The sequence below is a fragment of the Hippoglossus hippoglossus genome, chromosome 2, assembly GCF_009819705.1.
Source record: "Hippoglossus hippoglossus isolate fHipHip1 chromosome 2, fHipHip1.pri, whole genome shotgun sequence".
Lineage (NCBI taxonomy): Eukaryota > Metazoa > Chordata > Actinopteri > Pleuronectiformes > Pleuronectidae > Hippoglossus > Hippoglossus hippoglossus.
Window position 1 is genome coordinate 3,313,698 of NC_047152.1, and position 27,671 is coordinate 3,341,368.

Sequence of the window (27,671 nt, forward strand, 5' to 3'; positions counted from 1 at the left end):
TCCTAACAGACGAAATTTTGATTTTGTGTTTTTTAATCTCCACTATAGGAGGGAGGTCATATCTTGAAATTGGGCAGAGTGGGAGCTCTTTGTATTATTCCTCCAGTTACTGAAACAAGAGACGATCTTTGCCCATTGGTACCAAACTATTATATAATATGAGCTATTTTACTGAGTATTACTTCTTTTCAGGGCCAAATGTTTTATATTTACTTGTAATACTTCTACTGTAATACTCAAAGTACACTTTCCCGATTACAGCCATTGACTGGATGGAGCTGAATATTAATATTAGTTGTCGGTGGACAGTATCCAAGATGGACAGGCAGCTATAAAGAATTGATGCTGTTTCCAGCAGCAATATTAATAATGTTAATAATGAAGTTATTGGTCTGGGTCTTTATTTCTTCATATTAAATCTTTATTCGTGCATGAAACCAAGTGGTCTGAGTCTTTATTTCTTTATATTAAATCTTTATTTGTGAATGATAAGTTATCATTAATGTTGCTGCTTGAAACAGCAACAGATACTAGTGGTCTGGGTCTTTATTCAAGAATAATTTGTCATTTATATATATTTTTTACTGCTTCAGTAGATTTGAAAGAAAATGTGCCAATGCTCGAAGGTGAGCACTGTCTTTGACTTGTGTCCTATGGCTTTATTAAAAGATAATAAATAATTTATTCAAGATTTATAAATAACTTATAGGCCATTATTAAGAGCAACTTAATCTTATTAAACATTTAAACTGCAGAATAATTGATACAATCCCTCTTTTGGGGACACGTTTAACTGCAGACTTGGTGGCTTTTTAATCAGTGAGAAAACCCCATGACCCTTTAGGCCTTCTGTCATATTTATACCACCATGCAACCGCATTATAATAAAAAAGCTTGCAGCTTGACAACCCAAAACAAGTTGTTATTGAAGCCTTACAACTGGCCTAGAAAGCACTGATAAAATACTTATTACCAATCAATTGAGCCATTTACTTAACGGTCTCTTTTTATGAGAGTGACACAGTGGACTTTTGAAAGTTTTGTGTTATTACTAGAGAGTGTTCACAGTTATGATACATACATGCACAATGTCCTCATTATCTCCGGCGCAAGAGAAGGCTTCTGTTTCAGCAACAAATCAAATCATCGAGCGAGAGAGGGCGTTCATCAAATCAAAAAATCTTTATTGTGCCTAACAGATTAGATTCTATCATAGAGAACGTATGTAATTAGAAGAAACTGGATTAGTAGTCGACTTTGTTAAGAGAAATTGATACCACAGTGCCATCAATTAAAACAACTTTAGGAGCTTTTATTAAGATCTTAATATCTATCAATATTGGCTGTTTTTATGCCACTTATAAACGTTCATTCCAAATGAGGATATACAATTTAAAGATTTGAAGAAACTAATAAAACAGGAAAAACTGCATTTTGGAATGAAGGCTTCAGCTGATTAATATAAAACACAGGATCATCAGCGCATGCAGAAAAACACACTCAGCAGCGGGAACTGGTTAATGTGTGAGAAACCACTAAATGATGCAAGATAAGGCAACAAAGATCGGGTTAGGAGAATAGTACTAATGCTCTCTGATTGGCTCCTCCAGCTCCGGAGTTCACTCAGAAGTCTTTGCCGCAGTCGGGGCACAGGACGTCGTCTTTGCACGTCAGGAAACCCCGGCCCACCAGGGACACGCTGCACTTTTTGCAGTTGAAGCATTTGATGTGCCACTGGCGCTGCTCGAACGAGATGTACTTGCTCCCGCCGAGGCCTGCGACAAAAGCGGAGAGACGCGTCTCATGATCTCTGTAATGCAATAATCCTGTAATTGATGCTGATTGGATACACAGGATGCAGAGGGAAGCATGTGACCCCAGGACGGTGCAGTGTCATTAATCTGCACTTCTCTACGTGCACTTTTAACTCATTTTATCCTGTTTCAATGGCAACTCACCTGAAAACATTTTGCTTATCATTAGTGTCAGATGACTTAAAGCATGCAGCAGTTACACAGCGCTGTTATTTCCCTCATTCCTACAATTACATTGCAGTCTCTGCTCGGGTTCACACAGGTTTCAGTTTAGTCCTGATTGGCCCTGTACACGGCCTCAGGAAACATTTGTATAACTGTACTATCTGTGACTCTGCAGGAGCGTCAGTAAGTCTAGCAAACTAGTCAGTAATGATGTTGAACCTGGGAATTTGGAGTGTGGACTGCGTTACCTCAAGGTTAATGCCGTTCAAAGTCCAGATTTAGGCAGAGAGGGGCAATTCAAATTAGTGTTTCCTGGAAAGTATACGATTTACGAAGTGGCAATACAAAAAAAGTCCTAATGGTTAAGTTGTGCATTATGATCTTGTCTAAACCTTGATCCATGCAGCAGTTACACCTGCTCAGAATTACATGCCTCTAAATGACTGAATCGATAAGAGATAGTATAATAAAGAGACAGGGTGCCACATGGGACACAACCGCAGGTGAGACTTTACCGCTGATGGGGGTGGTGCAGTAGGCACATTTCTTGGCAAACAGGTTGCAGAAGCAGTCAAGGCAGTAGGTGAAGTCGTCCCGGGAGGTGAAGCGCTTGCCGGCCAGCTGCTCCTTGCAGCCGATGCAGACGAAGCACTCCTTATGCCACGGCTGGTCGTGGTAGTTCACCCCTCCAGTGGTGATGGGCTGGAAGTTAGAGACATGATAGGCACTTTTCATACACAGAGGTAGATTCAAGGGGCTGTTCAGTGGCATTAAAAACAATATAGAGCAAAAAGAAAGCACTGTTTAAAATACAAGAGCTGAAAACGACTAAAACATTTTTTAAAAGGGAGGGAGATCTGTTTCTGTTCAAGCAACTGACAACTTAACAAATTCTATCCCCTGATGAAGACCATGATAATCATCAAGCTGGTGACTGGACCTTTCGTATATTTCTCTTCACTGTTATAAGATAGCACAGTTTATATCTGTTATGAAAGCACATATCCACATAACAGATGTAAAATAAACCATAATTCAAACAATAATTCCTCTATGTAATCTGGAAGCTCTAAATGTGGATTTAACAAAGATTATTGCTGTTATAGTGCAGCTCCTTTAAAGATGCAGAGCTCCAATGCATGTATCCGTGACTTTTAATTTCTCTGTCCTTCTGGAGTTGGTTGCGAGACATAAATGCAGCCAGAGCTTCATGTGAGTGGTGAGAGTGTAAATCACAGTGAGCCGTCGCTGTACCTTCTTGCAGTGGACGCACTGCAGAGCGAACAGCTTCTCGTAGCAGGGCATGCAGTAGTTGCTGGCGTCCTTCTGGACGAAGCTCCTGGTGCCGATGGGCTGCTGGCAGCGGTTGCAGGAGAAGCAGGTCTCGTGCCAACTGTTGCCCTTGTGCTCCATCTTTTTAGAGCCTGGTGAGTGGAGGAAGATGGTTCTCACATTATCAAATGATTCTCACCATGTTTACCCAACCTAACCTTGCAGTTCCCTCTTTGCTCTGTTTCTCTCCTCACCTGGCATGATGGTGTTCAGGCACATGTTGCACTTGGCAGAGTACTTGTTGCTGTAGCAGTCGGTGCACATCAGCATGTCATCCTTGGAGGCGAAGGGCCGGTCCACCAGAGGTCGGCTGCACGTGACGCAGAGGAAGCATTCGCTGTGCCAGTGGCGCTCCTTGTATGACAGATCCTGGAGGGCCAATGGGAGGAGAGAATGCTTGGTTTGGTTGTAAACGAAAGGAGGACTGTTGAGTGCAACTGCATGTCGTCCATCTTTATATCAAAATCTCATTTCACTTGAATTGCATATTGGACAAAGTGAAATTTTGACCTGAAGATGACTCTATGCGTGACTAATGTGACTCCATATCTTTTCCGTTCAGATTAACATAACAATTGAAATGAAAGAGAAAGGTGCAAAGGAAATTTAACAAATATTACCTTGCTGGTGCAGCCAATGAGCGTCTGGCACCCTTCACAGTTGTGGGAGAAAAGTGCCTCGTAGCACTTGATGCAGTACGGGTCCTCCTCCTTCAGGATGTATTTCTGGCCGTATAAGGATTCCTTGCACTCTGTGCAGTCGCAGCGTTCAGCCATGTTGACCAAAATCTCCTCTCTGACTCCTCTGGCCTGTCTCACAGAAAAAATAAACAATGACATTAAAATAATTCCACTGAAACATTCCTTAAAATATGCACAAGATCAATCATCTCATGACATTTTAAAACTCGGATGGCATTTCTGGAATTGGAGAGATGACTTATTATATTATTTCTTAAGAAATTACTACAGCGGATCACATGGTCTGATAAATTGACACCGCAATGATGTACGAGGTACAGAATTAAACCCGTCTGAGATACCCTGGAAATTGAATTGAGTACCATACAACAATACCTTCAACTTAAATATTAATGTGCATGATGTGACTTTTAAATCTGATTTACTGGCTCAAAGAAGAAAGAGCTCTGAGAAAGAGCAAGAAGAAGGAGGGATGAATGGAAGAGAAGGAAAGCAGCAAGTAAAGTGCTGAAAAAGCGTAGAACAAATTGTAATATCTTTAATTTCCAGTGGGTCAAACACTATCAGTATAGATAAGGTTCTTTGGGAATATGAGATAAAATAAAAGTTGCCTGTTTGATATTTCATTCAACCTCTGAAAATCAAGTCTTGGAAGAGAGCCACCCGGTTTCAACAAATGTAAAGACATCAAGTCTTTCCTCTTTCCCTTGAATCAGACACGTTTTTTAATGTCTGCTCCCAATGGATCACTCAGGTATGTTATTTCATTTTATTGCTCATTGCACATTGCACTCTATTGCTGTATTGCACCTGTATTTTTAAGCAAATTGTGTTGCATCATTGCACTTCAGGCACCACATGAATAAAGTCTGATTCGATTGATAAATGCTTCTCAAGCTGCTATTGACTGGACATTGGCTGTTAAGTCATTGTGAGAATCTCTGTAGAAAGTAAGCAGGTATTTTGTGAATAAAACTGAGAAGCACAAATATTTCTAGAATGAATAAATGAATGAATGGATTTGACACCTCTGAATCCTCTGTCTCTATAATTCTATGAAAACTTGTATAAATTCCTACAGAATACATGTGCCCATTCGTACACCTATCGTAAGAAACCCTTCTTATCCCTCTCTCCAACATCTGTACACCTCTGTCAATCATTTACCCCTTTAACCCTGCATCATCCCTATAGGGCTCGTATAACTCAATCCCTTAAATTGACATTCTTTGAAATCACAACATTTCTCGTTCTAGAAGATAAAGGCCAATCAATCCAAAACCTGCACAAGAAGCTCTAAAAAAAATCCTCTAAACCTAAACATCACAATGCAGATGTTTTACAGGAATAAAATCAGACCTCTGAAACGATCAGACACAAAGACATAAAAGATGAATTGCATATGTCCAGAAAGCAAAACAGAATAAGGACAAGGTAGTAAAACCAACGTTACCTGCAGCGTAGCAGCCTGTTCGCAGCCTGAGACCAAAAGGTGTCTGTCGAGCGCTGTCGCTCATGTGCTTTATAAAATTAGAGCAGAATGTGACCCGCGCTGGGGCAGGAAGCTGGAGGCAGTGGTGTGACTGGAGTGGGCAGGTCACTTTATATTCAGACGGCTATATATCCCAGCTACAAAGCTCAGCATCCCTTGGACTCTCGAACATGCCCTCACTCATGAGGACGGACATCAACATACAACACACAGCTCAGAGGAAAAGGGAGATCACATGTGGAGCATACGGTGCATACCTCATTTGGACTTACACAAGAGAAGCATTGTTTTATGTGTCGAGGGTTTTGCGTGAACAGAGTTCGATAAAAAAGAATAAGTCATAGATCACCGTCCAACCACTTTGGCCCTTTCAAAGATTTGCAGTGAAATGCGTTGGGTGTGGTTACAGGTGTAACACCACTCCCTGACCACGCCCAACACGTGGCAGTGCACCGCTGTGTTACACTTTGTATCCCAGCTCAGAAGCAAAGGGATTTCTGCAGGATTTGTTGTCTCAATTAATCTGTAAAGTGTATACTTCCTCCACATGAGGGATCATCCTGATTTTGGCTACCCAGTAACTTTTCAACATTTTGTGCAAATAGAAAAAACATGTGCAAAGTCTCATCCCCTTTTTTTCTCATCAATTTGACGACACACGAGCTGCAAAAAGTCACAACTCCAAAAAGTAGTAGTTCCATCACCACTGATGTGTGGCAGCGTGTATCTGTATTTTCATGTGTTGTGACTTTTTGATAAAATGAAAATCCATCCATACATTAATACTAAGAAATAAATCTGAGAATAAAACTAAATCATAACTATTTAACAAAATTTCGCACAAAAGCAGATGAAAACAAGGTCTCAAATGTAACGTGACTTGAAAGTCAGTTAGAAAAAGTCGGTGTTTAGCAGCGATTTAAACATCTGAGATTAGATTCAGCCTCGTCCACCTCTATTTTTGAACCGAGACCTCGGGACATGCAGAAGCATCAGGTTGGGTTGACCTCAGTGGTCCGGGTGTGAGTATGAAGGTGCAACAGTTCAACTAAATACTGTGGTGCCTGCCCAGAAAAGATCTTAGCGACGTGTTATCCATGTTTATTGTGTCCTGTGTGTAATCTAATGCAGACTGGGATCAATGTGTGGATGGAAACTTGTTCTGTCATCCAAACAGAACAGAGGGGTGTGGCTTTCCCGAAGGCTTTCTAGTACTCAACCCTGTTATCTCATTATCCCAATTTGTGTCACATGGAGATGCTCTTTTCAAACGGCTAATCCTGGAAAACAAGAATAAATAACAGTTTGAGGACGTGTACATTTCAGTTAAAAGGAGACGGAGATAAAAAAACTAAAACAGAATAACACTTAATCGAATGGAGACGACCTGAGAAGAATCCCGACCTGGTGTGAATGGTTCCAATGTGCTGGATCTGCGTTGCTCATGTGAACCAAGTCTGAGCTTCTGCCCGGCTCTGACATGAAAGAAGGATGACGATGAGTCCACTTGGCTGACGGCTCAAAAAACAGTTCGGATAAATAATCGACCCACAGCTCCAACAATACGACTGCTAATACCACAGAGTTTATTTCGTTCTTGTTCATTGGTTTATTAGTCATTGAAAGAAACCTATTAACCCCCTAACACTATTAAAGGAGCGACCTAAAAATAAAATTAAAAGGACGCTTCTTACATTCCTCTAGACAGTGACAGCACCGGTTCACTGTGATGTCGACAGCCGCGCAACAACCGCTTACAGTGTGGGCAAACATGTTTCACACACACATATGTACATCATAACATACATGTGTGGTGACAAGCTCCCAAGAAGATAACATATTCTTAAATGGATTTATCTTAGTTATTATTATTACCATCATTATTTATGTACTTCCTTTTGTATTTCATATGCAGCAGGTTGCTCTACTAGAAGGACTGGGAATGAGCTATCTTAACTAGAAGTGGGTGATTATATGTCTTAACATATGTGTTTTTATTCCCCGGGGCTAAGATATATGGTGATATAGTCAAATTTCAGGAAAATCAATAAAATTGAAACAAAGAAGTTTCTCTTTTTAGCTAATTCTAAGCAGGAATCACATAAAAAATTATATTAAATATGAATCCAACCAAATCCAGAAATCAGTCTGGCTCATTGTCGACAGCGCTCCGCTCTATATATATTTCAAAAGGGATAAATACTGAGGTATCATATATATGGCACAAAGTCAAACTGTTTAAATTGACTGTATACTGTCGTCATATTGCCCTAATATTCATGTACTACCAAGTACCTGTACTATGTCCAATAAATATTGGTAGAGATAAGATATGAGAGTTAAAGAATACGAAAAAACAGGATCAATAAAAAAATCCTGATTGTTTGGGAATGGAAATATTCCCCGACAGCAGACGACATTAGGAATGTACTGTAAATGGTAAAAGACCTCCTGCTGAGTGACAGTGACGATGAGGAAGCTGAAGGTGTCCGAATCCCTCACCTCAAATAAACTATAAAATCACATGAGTCTTGACAAGGAGATATCGAACTAAATAAATCTGTGAACTCGCTTAACCTCCTTAATCAAGAACAGAAGCACACACACCGGAACAAGTGAGAGACCGAAAGTTGAGCTGGTCCATATCGATTAATATTAAACACGAGGGATTTGTCTGGACGGATGATCATCCCCTGTTCATTCCTCCTCCTTATGATTTGATGACTGGCCACGTCCCCTCTCTGCATTTGTCTGGTACCCAAATCACTTACAGAGCAGGTAGACTGTAGTTTAAAGGTCATTTGTATGATATTCTGTGACACTAGATGTCAGGCGAGCACCGGAACTCGCTTCGGCATCGCAGTAAGAGACGCTTGGATCACAACACACACAGAAGGAGTAAGGAGCAACTTTTCCCCCGCTTTGAAAATCGTCTTATATTGAACCTTGTAGCCTCCCTTTAAGTTAATACTGAGTGTGTATTTAAAAGAAGCGGTTTCCGCCCGGGAGTCGGGACCTCCGGGGGGGCAGTCACAAGATTCTGTAATTCTAAAGGTCACAAGATGATTGGAAAGCAGAATTGTGACTGAGGTTGTTTATTTTATATTTTCATTTTACCCAAAATGATTGGCATTTCTTGAGGGGAAACAGGACAGGCACGGAGGAGGAGGAGGAGGAGGAGGAGGAGGAGGAGGAGGAGGAATGGATTTTGAAGCCGACGCAGCGAGGGGGCGGCCATGATGCTTAAATCTACTCAGACATCCCGTGACTGAGAAATGTTTAAAAAGACCAACAACAAAAACAAAACGACTGGATTAGACTTGAAATGATTTGATTTGAATTTCAGCTCGGCAGCGTGCATGTGATAAACTGTCGGGATGTTTATGATTGATTCGTGTTTACTACCATAAGTTTCATCAGCTGCAGCTAGAGAGCGCTAGAATTTGAGCGGCAAGAAATCTGTCCTCCGCGGTTCAGAGTAACAGCAGCATGACAAGTGCTAAACAGCAGTCACACGTTTGTCCTTAGCCTTTTATTTCTCCTGCTGAAACATTTAACTGGAATAATCCGTCCATGGGTGACTCCAATGAGTGTCGACATGTCCTGTGGCCGACGCGTACACGTCCGAAAAAGAAGGAAAATCCTGACGACAGACAGTTTGATGTGGTTAATTGAGAATTCAATTTTCTGCTGCATCATGTCGGATTGAATCAAACACTTGTTCAGAAAGCAAAGCAGCTCTTTTCCTTTCTTATTTTTAGCGTTTTCGGAGTCTAATACTTTCCACAGCAACGCACGGGGATAATCTAATAGTGCGACTGCAGTAATGGGGATCATGTGGAGGAAGGAGGTCAAAGAGCCTCGGCCTAATATGTTGTATCACACTTACCTTATACAAATATACAATCATACACATGTACACACTCAATTTCATGATTCATTGTATTTGTATTTGTGTTTATTACAGTGTATTTCAGTGCAGTATATTATTATAGATTGTGTTATAAACTGTATTGTGTTTCTACTTATTCCTTTAAGCCTATTGCACTTATATAATTCAAATAGAGCCCTGAATGTCCTATGAAAATATGATTTGGATTTTGAATTGACTAAAATAATATATGATGTTAAAAACACTATGAAATGCACAACAAGGATTCAATGATTTGCAGAGATATAGATAGAACAATGGAAAAGAAGTGCAGTTTTTTTATGATTATATATTTATATCTAGCAAATAATATAAGACCAAAGACCCAAGTGAACTAAGGCAGCTACAGACTCAAGGATACAACTCTAGTGGGTTAAAATGCATGATTATAAAATAGCAAATGTCATGAGATAGAAAGTATTCAGGATTAGGGTTTCCCAAGAATTACTACTCAAAGTTTCCTGAGAAAATGTTTGTGAATATCGGATTTGAAATTTTTCAAGTTTTGGGTCACAGAAGTTACAAAAGTTAACGACATTCATGTAACAGGCGACAGTGGAGGATAAAAACACTTCCAGGAAATTCTAACATGATTAGGAATTTTTGTTTCCTGCCTTCCTTCCTTATCAGTAAGTATTTTGCTCATTGTCTTATTGGATTTTTACAGTGAACTGACTGAAGCCACCCTAAATAAACGGTGTAAATATCACATGCTCTTTCCACTGAAGATAGCAGCGATTTAAAATTGTAACTGCACAAACTGTGGCTAACATAAATAACATAAATACTGATATTATCAACATGGTACTAATTTCATTATTAAAGTTGTTTTAATATTGTGTTGATAAAAGTGTGAATGTAATTGTGAGCTGCTTGTAAGTTTAATTTTAAATCAATATGAATATTATATGTATATATATTGATTAAATTGGCTGAACATCGCCCTCCAGGGGTCAAAGTGAGTAGCAACTTCAGCATTTTGGATTGAAATTGTGGATTTTCTTCTTTTTTTGTGAATAGTATATTATGCGCACGTTGTTTATGACGAAATAAAACTAAAACTTACTGTATTTAATTATTACAGAGTGAACCGGAGCAAAACAAAACCTCTAACTGGGTTATTGCTATGTGAATGTGGCTTTTATTTTGAAAGCGAAACATTTTTTCTTTATCCGATTTTAATTTTGAAAAACCCGGAAAAGTTGTTGTCATCGACGCTTCGTACCCGGAAGTCTTTGTAAACAAACCCTGAGTTTCTCCTGCACAACAGAGAGAGAAGGAGCCTGTTCGAGCTCCGCGATGAGATGATAAGAAGGAGCATGGAGGAGGAGCAGCGGCAGCAGCTCGGAGGGAACCCGGACTGGATGTCCCGTCTCCCCGGGGAGCTGCTGGACGTCCCGCTGTGGAACCTGGCCCTACCAGGTAAAGCCAACACCAGGGTGGAAGTGGGTAAACCGGGATATTTAGCACAAATAACCCTGATTGGTGAACCCACAGATTATATATTCACCTTTAAACTGCTACCAACTACCTGGCCAAAAGTAACCTGGCTGTCCCCCCCCCCCCAGGGAGCCATGACAGCATGTCCTTCTGCCTGGATGTGTCCTCTCCCGTGCTGAGGTCAGAGTCCTGCCTCCTCAGAGTGGTCGACAGGCTGTTTCCCTGCTGGACTCGACCCTGTGTGTTCCGCTGGGCCACCACACAGGTTAAAGAGCACACGCACACACACACACACACACACACACACACACACACACATACACACACACACGTGGTGCCAGGGGCCAGTGGTGGCGCAGCTGCACACCGAGCACAGAAAACTGGTGGATGCATGCAGGCAAAAATATAAATGAGACTGTATGCATGCCACAATTGTTTTCCATTACAAAATGCTCTATTTATTATGTTTCTGACTGCAATACCTTATCATGATCATCTATTCGCAACATACTACACTCTCATTACTCTTAGGGGTCACAAATATTTACTAGAGGAATAAAAACATAAATGATCAGAGTAATCAGGAAGTACAATCTCTCATCTTAACACTTTAACGTGTGAAAAAGGTGATATAACATTTACTGAATGCAAAGCAACTCATTCTGCATTCATATTTTTATCTCATTTTTCTAAAGAGTGCACTCACGCCTGTTCTATCCCGTAATATTTATGGATAAAACTAAAACACATACTTACATACATGTCAAACTCTTAATTTACTTTTCAGTTCTAACGATATTAAAGTTGTTCAACTACAAGGATCTAGGATTTGGAGTTATTCTGCCATTGCTGTTGAGCAAGGTATTGGTGGCACGGGAATTACAGACACTTGCAATTATTCAAAGTTAGTTTTTGTGGATAAACTATACATTATTTCCCCCTTTTGGTTTTTACTGTCACTCGCTCTCTCGCTGTATGTGAGTGTAGCAGTCGGTCCTCAGCGATCAGTGTGACCTCGGTATTCGGTTCTTGGACCTGCGGATCGCCAGGAAGCCAGCGGGAGGCCGCGCACTGTTCTTCGCCCACGGCCTCTACACGCTGATGGCCGTCAAGGTACGCGAACCACACTGAACGCAGTAATCAGAGGGGAAGAAACTGCATTCACTGTAATAAGGATATCAGTTTGTTTGCAGGAGGCTCTGGACGAACTGGCTGCCTGGCTGGACGCTCATCCCAAAGAGGTCGTGATCGTCTCCTGCTCGCATTTCGATTCGCTGACGGACGAAGATCACGCCCGTCTGGTGGAGAACATCATCACGCTGTTTGGAGATAAACTCTGCTCCTCAAAGGTCAGTTGATTCACAGAGACTACTTTTAATAATAGATTAATAATTCAAGTCACGTATCAAAATACGTCTGTTGCTTGTCAGATGTGAGAATTTGCTGTTTTTCTCAGTATTGTTTGTTATAATTATGTTTTGGATTGTCGACCCTTTAACAGACTTAAAGAGTCCACTTTGGGCTTTGGGAACTTTTGATTGGCATTTAAATTGACTTATTGGGTAATTGATAAAAGTGAGTTGGTTAGAAGACGGATTTAAACTAATTAGAATGGAACCGAAAGCTAAAATAGTGAAAGTAACTCGATTACAAGGCTCAGAGAGATTGATCGTTATTCTTAGCTGACTGTCTCTCCCACAATTCTTTGAACTGCTGCTTTTGGACAGAATTAAATGTACCAACAATTAATCCTCTTTAGTGAATTTAATTTAACTTTAATTCGATGTGTCTATATGTGCAGGAGACCCCCACTCTGCGCTCCTGTTGGTCCAGAGGGCAGCAGGTCATCCTTTCCTATGGAAACCAGCAGGTGGTGCTTCAGCACCCTGAGCTGTGGGCTGAAATACCTTACCGGTAACTTGAGTTTCTAAATGTTCTTATTCGACACTGCCTGCATTTCACACCGTGTTTTTATTGTCATGCATCAGAATCAAGCATCAGCGCAATATTATCACACAAGCTTAGCTGCAGCATTTTCCAAGCTCCGGGATTATCCCATTTATTTATCACCACACAAACCCCATCTCCCAAATTTCCTTGAAGATTGATTTAAAATGTGATCAATAAACGTTAACCTGACTGGCCTCATGATGGCACTCTGTCTCCAGGTATGCAGACAGCCCAGACCCGAAGAAGGTGATCGCTTTCCTCGAGGACCAGAAGCGCAGAAGACGACCAGGTGAAAATACAAATAAAAAGTCCTCCTTTCAAAGTTTGATTTAAGGGAAAGTATTGAAAACCTGTCATAGCTATATTATGTGATGAATAATCTTGATGCATTAACATGTAATCCATAGTGATGCATCATATTTCTTTCATTTATAAATAAAATCTTTATATTTATTACATTCATCTCTATAGTTATGAATGTTAATAAATATAATATTTTTGACTGAAGATTATTGGACTTCAAATATAAAAAATGGCATTATAGTGCAGTACTATTACAAATGGGACAAATTTTACTCTCCAAACAGACATCTTACTTAACATGTGGTTTTATGTTCAATCGCCTTGTGTAAATTGTCTTCCTCATCCTTCACTGATTCTATCTGTAACCGTTTTTGTGTTCCAGCTGGTTTTTACGTCAGCGGCCTGAACCTGACCGAAGACGCCCCGTACGTCCTCCTCCATCCCCTCCAGACCATGAGGAAGATGACGATGAAGGGCCTCACGTTGCTGCTGAGCTGGGCGAGCGAGCAGCGGCCGGGGCCCGAGGACGGCGGGGTCAACATCGTCTGCTGCGACTTTGTGGACGTCAGTCAGTTCTGCTCGCTCGTGATCGGCCTGAACTACAAGCTGCATCCCGTCTGCAGGACACAAGGAGACGCCACTGGCTGTGTCTGAGCTCCAACGTACAAAAATCTCCTTTTGCCTTGTTTACACACATACAAAAATGCCCCGTGAGTCATACTCGTGAATCTCATCCTGTTTACACTGGAGCGTCTTGATCAAGTTAAACATTAATACAAATTTCAATGGAATTAACTGAAACTGCTGTAAGACAGCACACTGTAGTGTACAGCACCAAATATGTCAGATCATGTGAATATGTGCCATTGGATTTGACAGGATATGACTCCTATATTTAAAATGGCCATATTCAGATTTTCTGGTGCCACTGTACTTCCCACTATGCAATAATGTTCAGCAGTTTACACACAATAATTTTTTTTAACATCTGCAACAGCAATAAGCACATTTTAAGTTTTTCCTTATATGCACCAGTTATATACTTTTTATTATAACCGGCTGTAATGTCATTTATTATATTGTTCCACAGGAGAAGCTGTTAACAAATACGTCAAAAACATATGCTCACAAATATAACATTTGAATATATACATAATATATATATATAATGATAATGTGTAGTATTATGGTGTAGTATTATGATGTATAATTTGTATTATTATATTTGTGAGAATGCGTTTATAAAAGTATTTACTATATTAAACAGTATTGTTGTTTTCCTTGTGCACTTAAATATTGAGCATACTTTTTTTATGTTTTCTATTTCTAATAGAAAGCTATTGTTGTATTGTATTTTAATTAATAGGTTTGGAATATACACTTTCATGCACTATGCAAATAAATACTTTTAAATATATAGTGATCCCGGATTTCTTTCTTTGACGCTCAGTGTTTGAATAATGAATCAGTGGCTTCAGTAAAGTGAGAAAAGCTTTAAAGTCCCCAAGGGCCAGTCAATAATAATAATAATAATAATAATAATAATAATAATAATAATAATAATAATAAATACAAAATGAAGACAATAAAAACAGCCATCAATACAAAAGTGCATATGTAAAAGTAATGTGATCACTGTCTGCTGCTACAAAAAGCTTTGCTGTGTTTAATTAATATTTTAACACTTCAGGATTAATAAACTCTTCTTAAAAACTCTAATAATATATATATATATATATAAAATAATCAAGGTAAATGGAGGCTATTTGAGGAAATTATTACATTTTCTAACACAAGGACACTGATGACTCCAATGACAAGAAGCCAAATCCAGGGTAGAGCGGCTCAGTGAACGCGCAGTAGAACGTGTACAGGTGGATGAGTGAGTCTGATGTGACGCTGTAGAAGGACAACGCTCCAGCGGGCCAGTCCAGAAACACTCCGACTCTGTTAGAACCCGCCGGGCTATAAGCGAGAAGCGGCGTCCTTATGTTATTGTGCCAGGCGTAGGAACCTTTATCAGTCAACTCCAAACTCCACGACTTCTCGTTCCACCCGAGCCTGCTGCCGTCACGGGCTCCTCTCCGCCTGAGTCCTTTGTAAGTCACTCCGATGTCAACGCCTGCCTCCCAGTCGACCTCCCAGTAACAGCGACCGGCCAGTCCGGCCGTGCACAGCAGCTGGTAGCACCAGTCGAATCTGTCCGGGTGATCGAGATACGGCTTCTTCTCTATCCCCAGCATCACTTTTCTGTTGTTCTCAGCCAGGTGGACATTTTTGTGTGCTGTGTTTGGGTCCAGCGTGAGCTCACAGACATCTGATAGTGAGAAATAAACAAATGTAGAAGCAAATCTGCAGGTTTTATATGATGTATGCCACATTAATGGATTAAATATTACACTTACACTTATGCAGACCGGATTTCAAGCACTGAACACCACCATGATCCACACTGGAAGAAAAAATCAAGTCAGATCACCATACTCACAATTAACTTTTATAAACATTTAACATAAAGAATTTTTCCCACAATACCTGAGAGTGTCCAGCCTGCACCCTCGACCCTCCTGTGGAGCAGAGAGCAGCTTCACTCCCGACTCTCCCAGATGGTTGTAGCTCAGGTCCAGCTCTCTCAGCTGGGACGGGTTGGACCTCAGAGCCGACGCCAAAGAAGTGCAGCCGTCCTCTGTGATCAAGCAGCCAGACAACCTGCACGAATACAAAGCAACACGTGTGTGATGTGTGGCTGCAGCTGCAGGGCTCGGTAGTCCTCAGTCACAAAATATATGAAGTTAACCTAGTTAGCCTAGGAGCAGGGCCACGCCTCAACCACACCTCTAAGTAGGGAAGGACGGAAGAGAGGATGAAGTGATGTAGGTAGGGATGAGGGAAGGAGGATGAAGGGATGAGAGTAGGGATGAGGGAGGGAGGATGAAGGGATGAGAGTAGGGATGAAGGCGGGAGGATACAGGGATGAGAGTAGGGATGAGGGAAGGAGGATGAATGATTGTGAGTAGGGATGAAAGATGGAGGATGAAGGGATGTGGGTAGGGATGAAAGATGGAGGATGAAGGGATGTGGGTAGGGATGAAGGAAGACAGAATGACAGGTCACCAGTGCATCCCCCCAGTTACATCTTCACCTCACCTTATCAAATATATCAATTTCCACTCTAAAAAGACATATTGTGGAGGCGCGGTCCTTGCTGGTGAACGATTTGCAATATGAGGACAAGCACAGGTATAAATGACAGGACTGAGTGTCGCTCACCTGAACGTTTCCAGTCGGCAGTGTTCCCTCCTCAGTGCAGCGCAGAGCACTTTGACTCCTGCGTCCTGAAGGTCGTTGTTGCTGAGGTCCAGATCTCTCAGACTGATTAGAACTGATGACACGTCCTGACAGCATTTTGCTGTGAGACTTGTTTGATTCAACCTAAAAAATGTAAACATTTACATTTATATTTTTGCATTTTTAGGGTCAGTGAAAACAAAAACAAATGAACACTCCAGTAACGTGATATTTAAAGCATCATAACAACTTTCATGTTGCAGATAAAAGTAAAAGCACAGGAAAACTTCTTTTATTTAACATACAATTTTAATTATCCGCTAAGAGAAATCTCATTTTACACATGTAATGCATAACCTCTACACCCTGCAACAGTAATTAAAGGAAGTGTTGTATAGCAATTTCTGCACAAGTTTAAAACAAACAAGCAGAGTAGAAACGTTCAGTTGACAAGTGGCGTTGGATTGAGATCTCACCTGAGAGTTTCCAGTGCACATCCTGGATTCTTCAGTCCAGCAGACAACAGTTTAACTCCAGAGTCCTGCAGGTGGTTGTTGTGAAGGTCCAGCTCTTTCAGAATAGAAGAGCGGGAGCCGAGCACTGAGGCCAGAGCTTCGCAGCTCCTCCCTGACAAGCTACAGCCACTGAGCCTGAGGGATTTCAACCAGTCAACTCCCTTATTTAAACTGAAATGAACTTCAATCTGACTGGATTTTGAAGATGAAAGTTGCAGCAAATTGAGCCAAGAGGAAGCGAGAGCAAATGATTGCAGAAAGTGCGACCCGCAGAAGCAAATAAGAAGTAGATACAATTTCCCTTTTTCTTTATATTTCCCCCGAAATTGTAGTTTGGATAAGAGTCAGGAGCGATGAAGGAAACTCAAATGCGATGGTGAAAAACATGATTATTCTATTAAAAAATGGCTACAATAAATTATAATGTACGGAGAATACATGTGTGTGGATGCCCAGATTGAGACGGACCAAGAGAGCAAACACTTCATTAATGGGCCGAAATCTGCCAAAAGTTTGAAGGGCTCTTTGTGAAAAGGTAAAACTCTGACCTGAGACTTGTCAGCGAGCAGCATGGACTCTGCAGTCCTGCAGACAGCACCTCCACTCCTGAGTCCTGCAGGAGGTTGTTACCGACGTCCAGCTCCTTCAGACTGGACGACTGGGAGCTGAGGGCTGATGACATGTGGCGGCAGCATCCCTCCGTGAGGTTGGTTTGATTTAATCTGACAAATGAGACGGGAAACATTTAGCTTCATGATCTCAGTAAAAAGAACAAAAACAAAGAAAGCCCATCCCCCCAAAATGTCAAATCATTTCTATAACTAATATCTTTTTTAATAGGATTTAAGAAACATAATATTATCAAGTGTTAGATTAAAGGACAAAATATGAGTTTAAATAATATCATACAAAAAAACTCCAAGATTAACACCAAAATCTTATAAACTGAATCTAACCTGAGAGTTTGGAGGGCACAGTGTGGACTCGCCAGTCCCACAGAAAGCAGTTCCACTCCTGAATCCTGCAGGTGGTTGTTACTCAGGTCCAGGTTCCTCAGACTGGACGACTCGGAGCTGAAAACTGACGAGAACTCCGGACAGCATTTTTCTGTGAGTCCAGTTTGAATCAACCTGATGAAATGAGGAGACGTTTTCTTTATGCATGAAGTTATTCTAGAGTTTTGCCATTTGTCACCCACATGCACGTGCGATAATCTAACCTCAGAGTTTCCAGACCACGAAGCTGACTCTGCAGCGCGGTGGACAAGAGCGTCGCTCCTGAATCCTGCAGGTCATTGTTACTCAGGTCCAGCTCTCTCAGGGTCCAGGAGCTGAGACCTGAAGTCAGAGACTCACAGCTTTTCTCTGACAGCTTACAGCCAATCAGCCTGAAACCCAATTTCACAGTCAGTTCTGTATAAATACATTTAAATGTCACTGTTGCCACAATACTTGATTCCTCCCGACCTGAGTGTTTCCAGTGCACAGTGCGGATTCTGCAGTGCAGCAGAAAGCAGCTTCACTCCCGAGTCCTGCAGGTCGTTGTAGCTCAAGTCGAGGTCTCGGAGAGAAGAGGAGCTGAGCACAGATGAAAACCCCTGACAGCAAATCTCAGTGAGGTTGTTCTGGTTCAACCTGGTGAAATGAACGTTACGTCAGAGGTCAGTAGAAGAAGATTGGACTGCCTTACGCCATTATTTAATCGAGTCAATGCATAAAACTCCAACCTCAGCTTTTTCAGCCGACACCGTGGATCCTCCAGTCCGGCAGAGAGGAGCTTCACCCCCGAGTCCTTCAGGTCGTTGTTGGTCAGATCGAGCTCCCTCAGATTGGAAGAGTGGGAGCTGAGAACTGACGCCAGACCTTCGCCGCTTTTCTCTGACAGGTTACAGCCACTCAGCCTGAGGAACAAAAAACAAAAAAGATCTGCTAATCTGCACAAAGGAGAAATGTTGATTATCATTTTGCAGTCAGCATCTCCTGCATCAATTTGGACTTGAATCATTTCAGTCCACCGGCACATCAATATTTTAGAATTGGGGTCAAACGCCTCAAGAGCTATGCCATTAAATTTCGTAAATGCATTAATTTTCCAGTAACTTTAGTGCTACCCTGACTTCACCTGGTGCCACCATTAAACCTTTTATTTTGTGCAATACTGTGGTTTAAGCCCAAGTACCTGCAAAACGTCCCATTAATTCCCCATCAATCTCAGCCGAGAAGAATCCAGGATTTACACATTCATGTATTAAACGCGTCGAATGATTTTCTGTGCACTTACAGAGACTTGTTGGAGGCTTTGACCACGGGCAGCAGCCTCAGGAGACCCTCCTCTGAGGCCGAGTACTCCCTCAGGTCAAACACGTCGATCTCCTCCGCTGACGACAGCAGGATGAAGACCAGAGCGGACCACTGAGCCGGAGAGAGGTCGGCGGTGGCGAGGGCGCCCGAATTCACGTACTGCTGGATCTCCTCCACCAGGGAGCGGTCGTTCAGCTCGTTCAGGCAGTGGAACAGATTGATGCTCCTCTCTGGGGAGAGATTCCTCCTGATGGTGCTCTTGATGTACTCGACTGTTTCCTGATTGGAGCGCGGGCTGTATGCCGTCTGTGTCATCAGCCCCCCGAGGAGAATCTGATTTGTCTGCAGTGAAAGGCCCAGGAGGAAGCGGAGGAACAAATCCAGGTGGCCATTTGGACTCTGTAAGGCCTCATCTACGGCGATTTGGAAGAGATATGACAGTTTGGATTTGTCCTTTAACAGCTTAGACCACCAGGTTTTCGTTTGAGACAGCGGATTGACGCCAGAGTTAATGAAAGTGAGGAAGACGTAAAGAGCGGCGAGAAACTCCTGAATGCTCAGATGTACAAAACAGTACACCGTGTCCTCAGAGAGCCCCCTCTCCTCTTTGAAGATCTGCGTGAACAATCCTGAGTACACGGAGGCCGCTGTGATGTCGATGCCGCACTCCATCAAATCTGATTCGTAGAAAATCAGGTTTCCTTTCTGTAGCTGCTCAAAAGCCAGTTTCCCCAGAGTCAAAACCATCTCCCTGCTCCCTGGATTCCAGTGGGGATCTGCACCGGCTCCTACGCCATACTTGAAGCTCCACAGGTTGGCTTGGACCACCAGGAAGTGGATGTACATCTCCGTCAGGGTCTTGGGCAGCTCTTTCCCCTCGCTGGTTCTCAGCACGTCCTCCAGGACTGTAGCGGTGATCCAGCAGAAGACGGGGATGTGGCACATGATGTGGAGGCTCCGTGACGTCTTGATGTGGGAGATGGTCGCGCTGGCCTGCTCCTCATCCCTGAATCGCCTCCTGAAGTACTCCTCCTTCTGTGGGTCCGTGAACCCTCTCACCTCTGTCACCATGTCAACGCACTCAGGAGGGATCTGATTGGCTGCGGCAGGTCGCGTGGTTATCCACAGACGAGCGGAAGGAAGCAGCTCCCCCCTGATGAGGTTTGTCAGCAAGACGTCCACTGAGGTGGACTCTGTGACATCAGTCAGGATCTCGGCGTTGGCGAAATCCAGAGGCAATCGACACTCGTCCAGTCCGTCGAAGATGAACACGACCTGGAATCTGTCAAAGCTGCAGACTCCGGCGTCTTTAGTCTCACCAAAGAAACGGTGAACGAGTTTCACCAAGCTGTACTTTTGACCTTTTAGCAAATTCAGCTCTCGGAAGGTGAAGGGAAACATGAACTGAATGTCCTGATTGGTTTTGCCTTCTGCCCAGTCCAGAGTGAACTTCTGTGTCAAGACGGTTTTCCCGATACCGGCGACTCCCTTGGTCATCACCGTCCTGCACGGCTGAGCTTTTCCTGGCAACGTTTGGAAGATCTCCTCGCATCTGATCGTCGTCTCGGGTCTCGCGTGTTTCCTGGAGGCCATTTCTATCTGTCTGACCTCGTGTTCGTCGTTGACCTCGCCGGTGCCTCCCTCCGTGATGTGGAGCTCTGTGTAGATCTCGTTCAGAAGGGTGGGCTTCTCCGTTTTATCATTCCCCTCAAACAAGCACTGGTACTTCTGCTTTAAACTGGACTTGAGTTTAGTCTGGCACATGGCAGGAAAATCTGCACAAGCAGAGAAAAAACAAGAGGAAGTGCTGGTACATTAAACATCAACTGCACGTAAAAGAAATTACACAAAGAGCAGTCAAGTTGCATTTCAAGGAAATCAGCTAAAGAGAAATGTGAATCAATGCACATTTCTGTCCACTTCAATTATAAAAACAGGAGAGATTGATCCAAATTAAAAGATCGAACAATGAAACACAAAGATGAAAATAAGATTTAGGTTTCATGTATTAACTTGGGGAAATGTTACAGTCTCTTTATTGCTCTAAAGAGATTTGAAGTTTTAACCACGTTCATTTGCCCTTGCCCTGATCGACGGTCTTACTTCTGTGCAGAGACTCAGCCAGCCCCTCCTGCTTCATCCTCCTCAGGAAGAGCAGCGCGATTTTCCGACACGCCTCTCTGCCGCTCCTCATATCCTCGTCTCCCTCCTCCCCGCACGTCACCACCCCGTCATCCGGACACCCCGATGTTAAAATCTTCTGCATCCTCTTCAGCTCGTTCTTCATAAATACAGCAATGTTGTTCTCGAGCCGCTGGGAAACAATGATACACAAACCAATGTGTCAATAGAAAGTATAATGGAGAGCAATAAGAGAAGAATCTAAATGTGTTTTGTACACACCATAAATAAGGAGTCCAAGCCTGCTTGATGTTCCAGGTCACACTGACCATTGCAAACTTTCTTATGTTGTAGTCTGGAGAGGACAACACATACACAATATGATTTTCATACTGGTTACCACTTGTTCAACACTTTACCCACCTCAATCCCCAACTTTTGATCAAGGAATTATTTATTCTTCCGGCAAATATGTCTATAAATCACTATTGCCACTGGTTTTCCCTCATTTTGTATTTTAGAAGACTGATTATATTCAAGTTTTTCACAGATATATATATAATCTTCATGTTTAAGGGTGGATCAATTTCCGAGATCAATATAAGAGAAGAACAAGGGGTTAAATCAGTGCTTCAAAATAAACTGGGCAGTTGTTATTAATGATGCATGTATTGTTCTCTGCTTTGTTGATAGAGACTTACTCAGGAGAGTGTATTTGAAAAACAAGAGGTATCTCCATTGACATGTTGCTCCTCATGGACACATAGTTGGGCTCAGCAGGAGACTCTGCTCTCTGCTGCGGATGATCTGGTCTTTAATGTAACACAGACACACACACACACATTTACTCTTCACTATAAAGATGATGAACCACACATTCTCAGGTGAAGAGTGCTACCACAGTGCGTTGTCTTACTCGGTCTCAGAAGACTGTCTTTTAAAAGTAAGAGGTAGCTTCATCGACTCGCTGCTCTTCATGGACACACAGCTGGGGATGGGGGAGGCCGCTCGCTTCCTCTGCTTCCCTGAGCTTCAACACAACACAGAGGTTTTTTTACACTTAATAATCATGTGACCACAAAGAAGAGGGGTATGAGGGGTAGCCAAATATCGGTCCTGAGGTGGAAAAGAGGTTGGTTTTTAAAAAGCTGATGATTTTCATATTTTCTGGACTTCCCCTTGAAGCTTTCAATGAAAAAGGGGAAAGAAATTATATTAATAGAGGTGTTTTGTCATATTAAAAAAACCCATAAAAATGCACGAGTCATGATGAATACTTCTGCAAAAACACTCAGAATGAGGATGTGATCGTAATGTGAAATACTACAACAAAAAAAAAAAACATTTACAGCTATATCCCACACAGCAAAATTGTGGCCCAAAGCTGACCCATATTTTTTTGGGGTGCTATTTGGGTCATATTCACCATTTACCAAATGGGCCAGTCCGGGTTCACATCCAGATTACACTTAGTTTAGAGCACCACATTTGTTTTGGGATATTTGGATCACATTTGCTATTTTACAAGTGCATGGGCCCCTTTAGGCTCATATTAGTCCGCGCCACAAGAAGGTCAGAAGGGCCCCATCATTGCCTGAAGTGGCCCACATCCGTGTGCTATCTGTGATGTGTATGTTGGGGCTCCTCACCTCTGAGTTTTGGTCTGGTCATGTCCCCCACATGGAGAGGTTCTAGAGGGGAGGGTTCCCCCATCGACGCCTTCAGGCTGGTCCATAATGAAGCTTAAACCTTTACAGAAATAACAAAAAACCACTGTGTTAGATGTTCACTTTGGTCACATGTGTTTTGGGGGCAAAAGTAACATGGAAAACCCAGCAGCAGCCAATAACGGTAATGGTGCAGGATTTACTCTCAGTACTATAATTACACATTGTGCATTTTAATTAGACTGCTGCTGTGAAAACTCATTGCTTTTTAAACATATTTAGATTATTTTATGGCATTTAGATAGTCTGGGTGACTCCACTAGATGGTGCACAAGGGGCATATTACATTTTCAATACATTTTGATTAACAACAGCGGTCGTACCAAAGAATTGAATAACATTTATTTATTTATTATTGTTTTAAAGATGCATTCTGATCCAAAAATAACTGCATTGTAAAATTCATAATACATTAAATGCAATAAAGAAAATAATAATTCTCTCTCTCTCTCTCTCTCTCTCTCTCTCTCTCTCTCTCTCTCTCTCTCTCTCTCTCAACCATTTGACTTTGAAGTGTGGGTTAGATCAAAGGAAACATTCTAGAACTTTGACATAAAGGTATATATATATATATATGAGAGTCACAGATGAAAGAACATCAGTTTTGCCACTCAATTTGCTGAGACCACGCGCAGAAACTTTCTGTCGTTGCCTGTGTACTGAAACCTTCTAGACAACTTTCTTCTTCTGTTCCAGTTGTGTTTCAACATTACTGTGGACTTTGGATCCAAGATGTCCAGCTTCTTTAGCGATATGTCAGGTAAGTTGAGTAATTAGCATCTAAGAAACACAGAGAATGCCAACTTTATATGGTTAACATCAGGTGTTAGCATGTGTTAGCAGCTGGTAGTTGGTAACTTAAATTGTGCAGAAGACCTTCAAACGTACAAGGGATATTTACCATCTTGTCCTATATTCTAAAGTTTATTTTTATTGATGAAACAAACTAATTATATGGTATAGAGTGGAAGTTTTTAACGGATGTGTATTTTGCTATGTATCATATATGTATCATATATTCATGTTGTGTCCATCTCATCTCGTCCTCCACAGACGAGCTCCTGACACCCAAGAGAACCCTGCTGGCCTCCCGCGACAGGGTGGGGCAGTTTCTCGGCGAGGGAGGGTTCGGACAGGTCGTGGAGTGTGTGGACACTAAGACTGACGGAAACGTGGCCATCAAGATGACCACAGGCGATTTCCAGGAGGTTGGGCGGAAAGAGGTGCGGTACAAACTGATGCCTTATCAAAACTGAAGCAAGAATTTGCATGTAGAAATATTTTGTTATTTCTCAAAGCTTCCTCAATGTTTTAGGTGAGAGCAAACAGAAGAAATATAATGTTTCATTTCTTCCACAGATTGAAATCCTCCAGAAATTAGAAACTCTGGATGCAGATCGAAGCCACATCATCCAATGGAACGGGCCATTTGTCCACGATGACCTCACATGTCTCAACTTTGAGGTTCTGGAAATGACTCTGGATGAATACTTGAAGGCTGTCCAGTTTATGACCATCTCTGAGATCCGGCCTGTTCTGCAGCAGGTTTGTTGGATTTTCTCTTTCTATTCCCAGATGTGGAAGTGTCATTTCACATCACATCAGTGTCAATTTCAAATCTGATGGGAAACAAATACTATGTCCTTTGTCTTCACAACAAACTATAATAATTAATTGTGTTTCTTCAGCTGGCAACTGCACTGCTCTGCCTGGAAGACCTGGATATTGTCCACAGCGATATCAAACCGGGGAACATCCTGGTGCTGGATAAGTGGCAGAAACCGCTACAAGTGAAGTTGATTGACTTTGGACTTGCTCGCCAAGGCCCCGACATACATCCAGGCTCAGGGGGACAGAGTCTGTTATACAGGTAAGGCACACAGCAGTCGCAGAGAAGACAACATGTGGCAGAGATGCTGCAGCTTTGTGTCACTAGTCATTTTCTTTTCATACATGAAGTTTAATGTTGTTTATTTTGTCTCCATCAGGGCTCCAGAGGTCATGTTGGGTCTCCTTCACAGGCAGCCTATTGACATGTGGTCTGTAGGATTGACTGTGGCAGAGATGGCTCTGGGCCGCCCCCTGTTACCTGGGAAACACGAGTACGACATCGTAAGTATCTTCCTTACAGATGCAAATAGTTGCAGCGTCCTGGATTTATTCTCAATAGAATGTTTTTGCAAGTAAGAGATCGGCTCCTAAATCAGATCATATGTGCGTTTCCAGATGAAAAACATTGTGAACATGTTGGGTGAACCGCCCACGTACCAACTGGACGCTGGACCACGCAGCATGCGGTATTTCAATATCTGTGGGACATGGAGACTGAAGGTATGCATCCATCGATCATTCTATCCATCCATCCATCCATCCATGATTTAACCTAAACTCTGTCTTTTTGTAGACTTCAGAAGAGATTCATGCTCAGACTGGGCTCCACTACAGCGACAGGAAGTGCTTCAACTCTTCATGTGCCCTTGAGAAGGTAAGTCAATATTTGTAATGTCATATTAATACAAGAATGTCTTCAACAGGCTCCTCAAGAGTCTTATTCTTTGACTGCATTTGCATCATTTAATCTGGTCATTAGACATATTCAGAGCTTTGTCATTCCAGATCATGTATCAAGGCCTCATAGCTGAGGACGAGGAGGAGGTGGAGCACTTCATTGACCTCTTGAAAAAGATGTTGAAAGTCAACAAGAATGAGAGGATCACACCTGCTCAAGTGCTCAAGCACCCTTTCCTCGCTGTGGATCAGCATGGTGACGGCCCACACATGACTGTCACCATGGAGGAGCCCTACGTACCCCAGCAGCCTGACCCCCTGACCTCCGAGGAGGTGCATCCTTCTCCTCCAAAGACGACATCTTTGGACCTTGAGGATGAAGAGGTCACAGCAGCACCTGTGCAGCCGACTGTACCTCAGCAGCCTGACCTCCGAGGAGGTGTATCCTTCTCCTCCAAAGACAAGATCTATGGACCTTGAGGATGAAGAGGTCACAGCAGCACCTGTGCAGCAAACTGTACCTCAGCAGCCTGACTTACTGACCCTCCGAGGAGGTGCATCCTTCTCCTCCAGGAATCGATATGTCATCTAAACTGGAGGATGAAGAGGAGACTCCTGGTGATTATTGTTTCAGTCGAACTAACCCAACATTTATTTGTGGTGTTCAGAGGTCGTGGCTGAGAGCAGAACAAAGTCGGCATCAAGACGTGTCAGGACGTTTTTCAAAAAGGCCTTCTCTAGCTGCTTCAGCTGCTGCACTAAAATGCCATGAGCTCCACATGGACATAATTATATGAGTACTTCTTTATTTCTTTGTCAATGTCAATATTTTAGCATTGTATTTAATATCTGTTTTATTATTTCTTGATTCAATAAAACCGTGAAAATGTACAACTGAATGTGTTCATATGTGTGGAGAAAAGACAAAGTACATTAGAGAGTTCTGTAAGGGTATGCTACACACACACACACACACACACACACACACACACACACACACACACACACAGAGAGAGAGAGATAGCTTTACATGCAAGGATGCGTGTTGATGTGTTTTCCACCACACAGCAGAGAACGAGGCTCAGAAACGGACACACATTTCTCTTTCCATGCAAATATGCAAGAAAAAGCAAAACACCTGAACTACACATTCATTCTGTTTGTATTTTCTATGCTTCACTTGTTCTATTCGTTCTACATCTTTTTTTTTTTTTTTTTCAAACTTGCTTTTAACGTAACATGTTATCATACTGTACTTTGGCAGAGCACAAACATTATTTATTAACACCCTAGGCCACTTATACTCAGCTGTTTGGAATGCAGGATAGACTTTAGTATTATTATTAATTTAACATATAAATGATTAAAAAATAATTCAGACAACCCCCAAAGAACCCTAGTCAGGAATGACCGCTAACACACACAATAAGAAGAAGAGAAAACGTTGGTTACTGTACCTTGGTCAGGGGGGGACAGTCAACAGCAGGGAAATTAACCACCAACTAACTTTCCCCTGAGAATTCAGCCACAAAGGAGTCAAACAGAGGAGAGAGACGCAGGCAGGTTCAGGTTGAGTCCTCCTGTGCAACACATCACTGATCCTCACAGACTCACAAACACTTGGCACCTTCCAGGGACACACCCAGGTGTCTCAACTTCTGCTGCAGACTGACAATGGCAATTGAAGGAGGGAAGGAAGAAAGAGAGAGAGAGAGTTTCTTTGCCCCGAGTTCAGGCTGCAGGCGTCTTCCAAGGTGGTGTCCAGGCAGAATGGCGTTTCATTGCCTTTCAATGACATACGCGTGTCACAAATAAATGCATTGATAATAATCCTTGTGTTTGAAGTGAGATTTGTGAGTCAATTTAAGAGGGAGCTCTGCACGAAAGCACAACTGAGGGCAAATAAATACCCACAGTGCAAAGGAGGAGGTGTGAGTCAGTAGAAAAACTTAGTTTCACTTTGACAAGTGGAAAAGGGACACATGACCACAGAATGTGACGAAATAACTGAAGCGAAAAGGAAGAGGAGAAATGAATGAGTGTTATGAAAAGGCAATCTGCAGCATGGAATTGAGTATAAATCA

General features: G+C 42.2%; 3 protein-coding genes across 10 annotated transcripts; 1 reads left to right on the forward strand and 2 right to left on the reverse strand.

The window, feature by feature from the left end:
- Nucleotides 1-1,174: 1,174 nt before the first annotated feature.
- Nucleotides 1,175-9,044, reverse strand: LOC117773369 (four and a half LIM domains protein 2-like). 3 transcript variants are annotated; one of them, XM_034605237.1, is made up of 6 exons: nt 8,910-9,044; nt 3,932-4,120; nt 3,506-3,680; nt 3,234-3,403; nt 2,495-2,681; nt 1,175-1,775 (listed from the first exon to the last, which is right to left on the reverse strand). In XM_034605237.1, the coding sequence occupies exons 1-6, from the start codon at nt 8,919-8,921 to the stop codon at nt 1,624-1,626; spliced, it is 885 nt and encodes a 294-aa protein (XP_034461128.1). In that variant the 5' UTR covers nt 8,922-9,044; the 3' UTR covers nt 1,175-1,623. The 3 variants fall into 3 exon arrangements, with proteins under 3 accessions (XP_034461128.1, XP_034461136.1, XP_034461118.1); XM_034605245.1 differs by lacking the exon at nt 8,910-9,044 and adding an exon at nt 5,466-6,027; XM_034605227.1 differs by lacking the exon at nt 8,910-9,044 and having other exon boundaries at nt 3,932-4,302.
- Nucleotides 8,968-14,545, forward strand: LOC117773348 (PI-PLC X domain-containing protein 1-like). 5 transcript variants are annotated; one of them, XM_034605188.1, is made up of 8 exons: nt 10,629-10,857; nt 11,004-11,140; nt 11,863-11,988; nt 12,069-12,224; nt 12,677-12,789; nt 13,044-13,114; nt 13,511-13,789; nt 13,874-13,990. In XM_034605188.1, exons 1-7 carry the CDS (start codon nt 10,740-10,742, stop codon nt 13,780-13,782), a joined length of 993 nt encoding a protein of 330 aa, XP_034461079.1. In that variant the 5' UTR covers nt 10,629-10,739; the 3' UTR covers nt 13,783-13,789; nt 13,874-13,990. The 5 variants fall into 5 exon arrangements, with proteins under 5 accessions (XP_034461105.1, XP_034461096.1, XP_034461088.1 ...); XM_034605214.1 differs by lacking the exon at nt 10,629-10,857 and adding an exon at nt 8,968-9,082 and having other exon boundaries at nt 10,961-11,140; nt 13,511-14,545; XM_034605205.1 differs by lacking the exon at nt 12,677-12,789 and having other exon boundaries at nt 10,628-10,857; nt 13,874-13,998.
- A 129-nt stretch (nt 14,546-14,674) lies between these two features.
- On the reverse strand, nt 14,675-27,555 carry LOC117773335 (NACHT, LRR and PYD domains-containing protein 12-like). 2 transcript variants are annotated; one of them, XM_034605158.1, is made up of 16 exons: nt 27,045-27,555; nt 23,002-23,101; nt 22,269-22,382; nt 21,635-21,707; nt 21,335-21,545; nt 19,212-21,006; nt 18,658-18,831; nt 18,398-18,565; nt 18,151-18,318; nt 17,888-18,061; nt 17,480-17,653; nt 16,893-17,066; nt 16,399-16,560; nt 15,664-15,837; nt 15,534-15,580; nt 14,675-15,445 (listed from the first exon to the last, which is right to left on the reverse strand). In XM_034605158.1, the coding sequence occupies exons 2-16, from the start codon at nt 23,085-23,087 to the stop codon at nt 14,916-14,918; spliced, it is 4,224 nt and encodes a 1,407-aa protein (XP_034461049.1). In that variant the 5' UTR covers nt 23,088-23,101; nt 27,045-27,555; the 3' UTR covers nt 14,675-14,915. The 2 variants fall into 2 exon arrangements, with proteins under 2 accessions (XP_034461049.1, XP_034461057.1); XM_034605166.1 differs by lacking the exon at nt 27,045-27,555 and adding an exon at nt 22,054-22,164 and having other exon boundaries at nt 21,635-21,712; nt 23,002-23,029.
- Nucleotides 27,556-27,671: the final 116 nt, after the last annotated feature.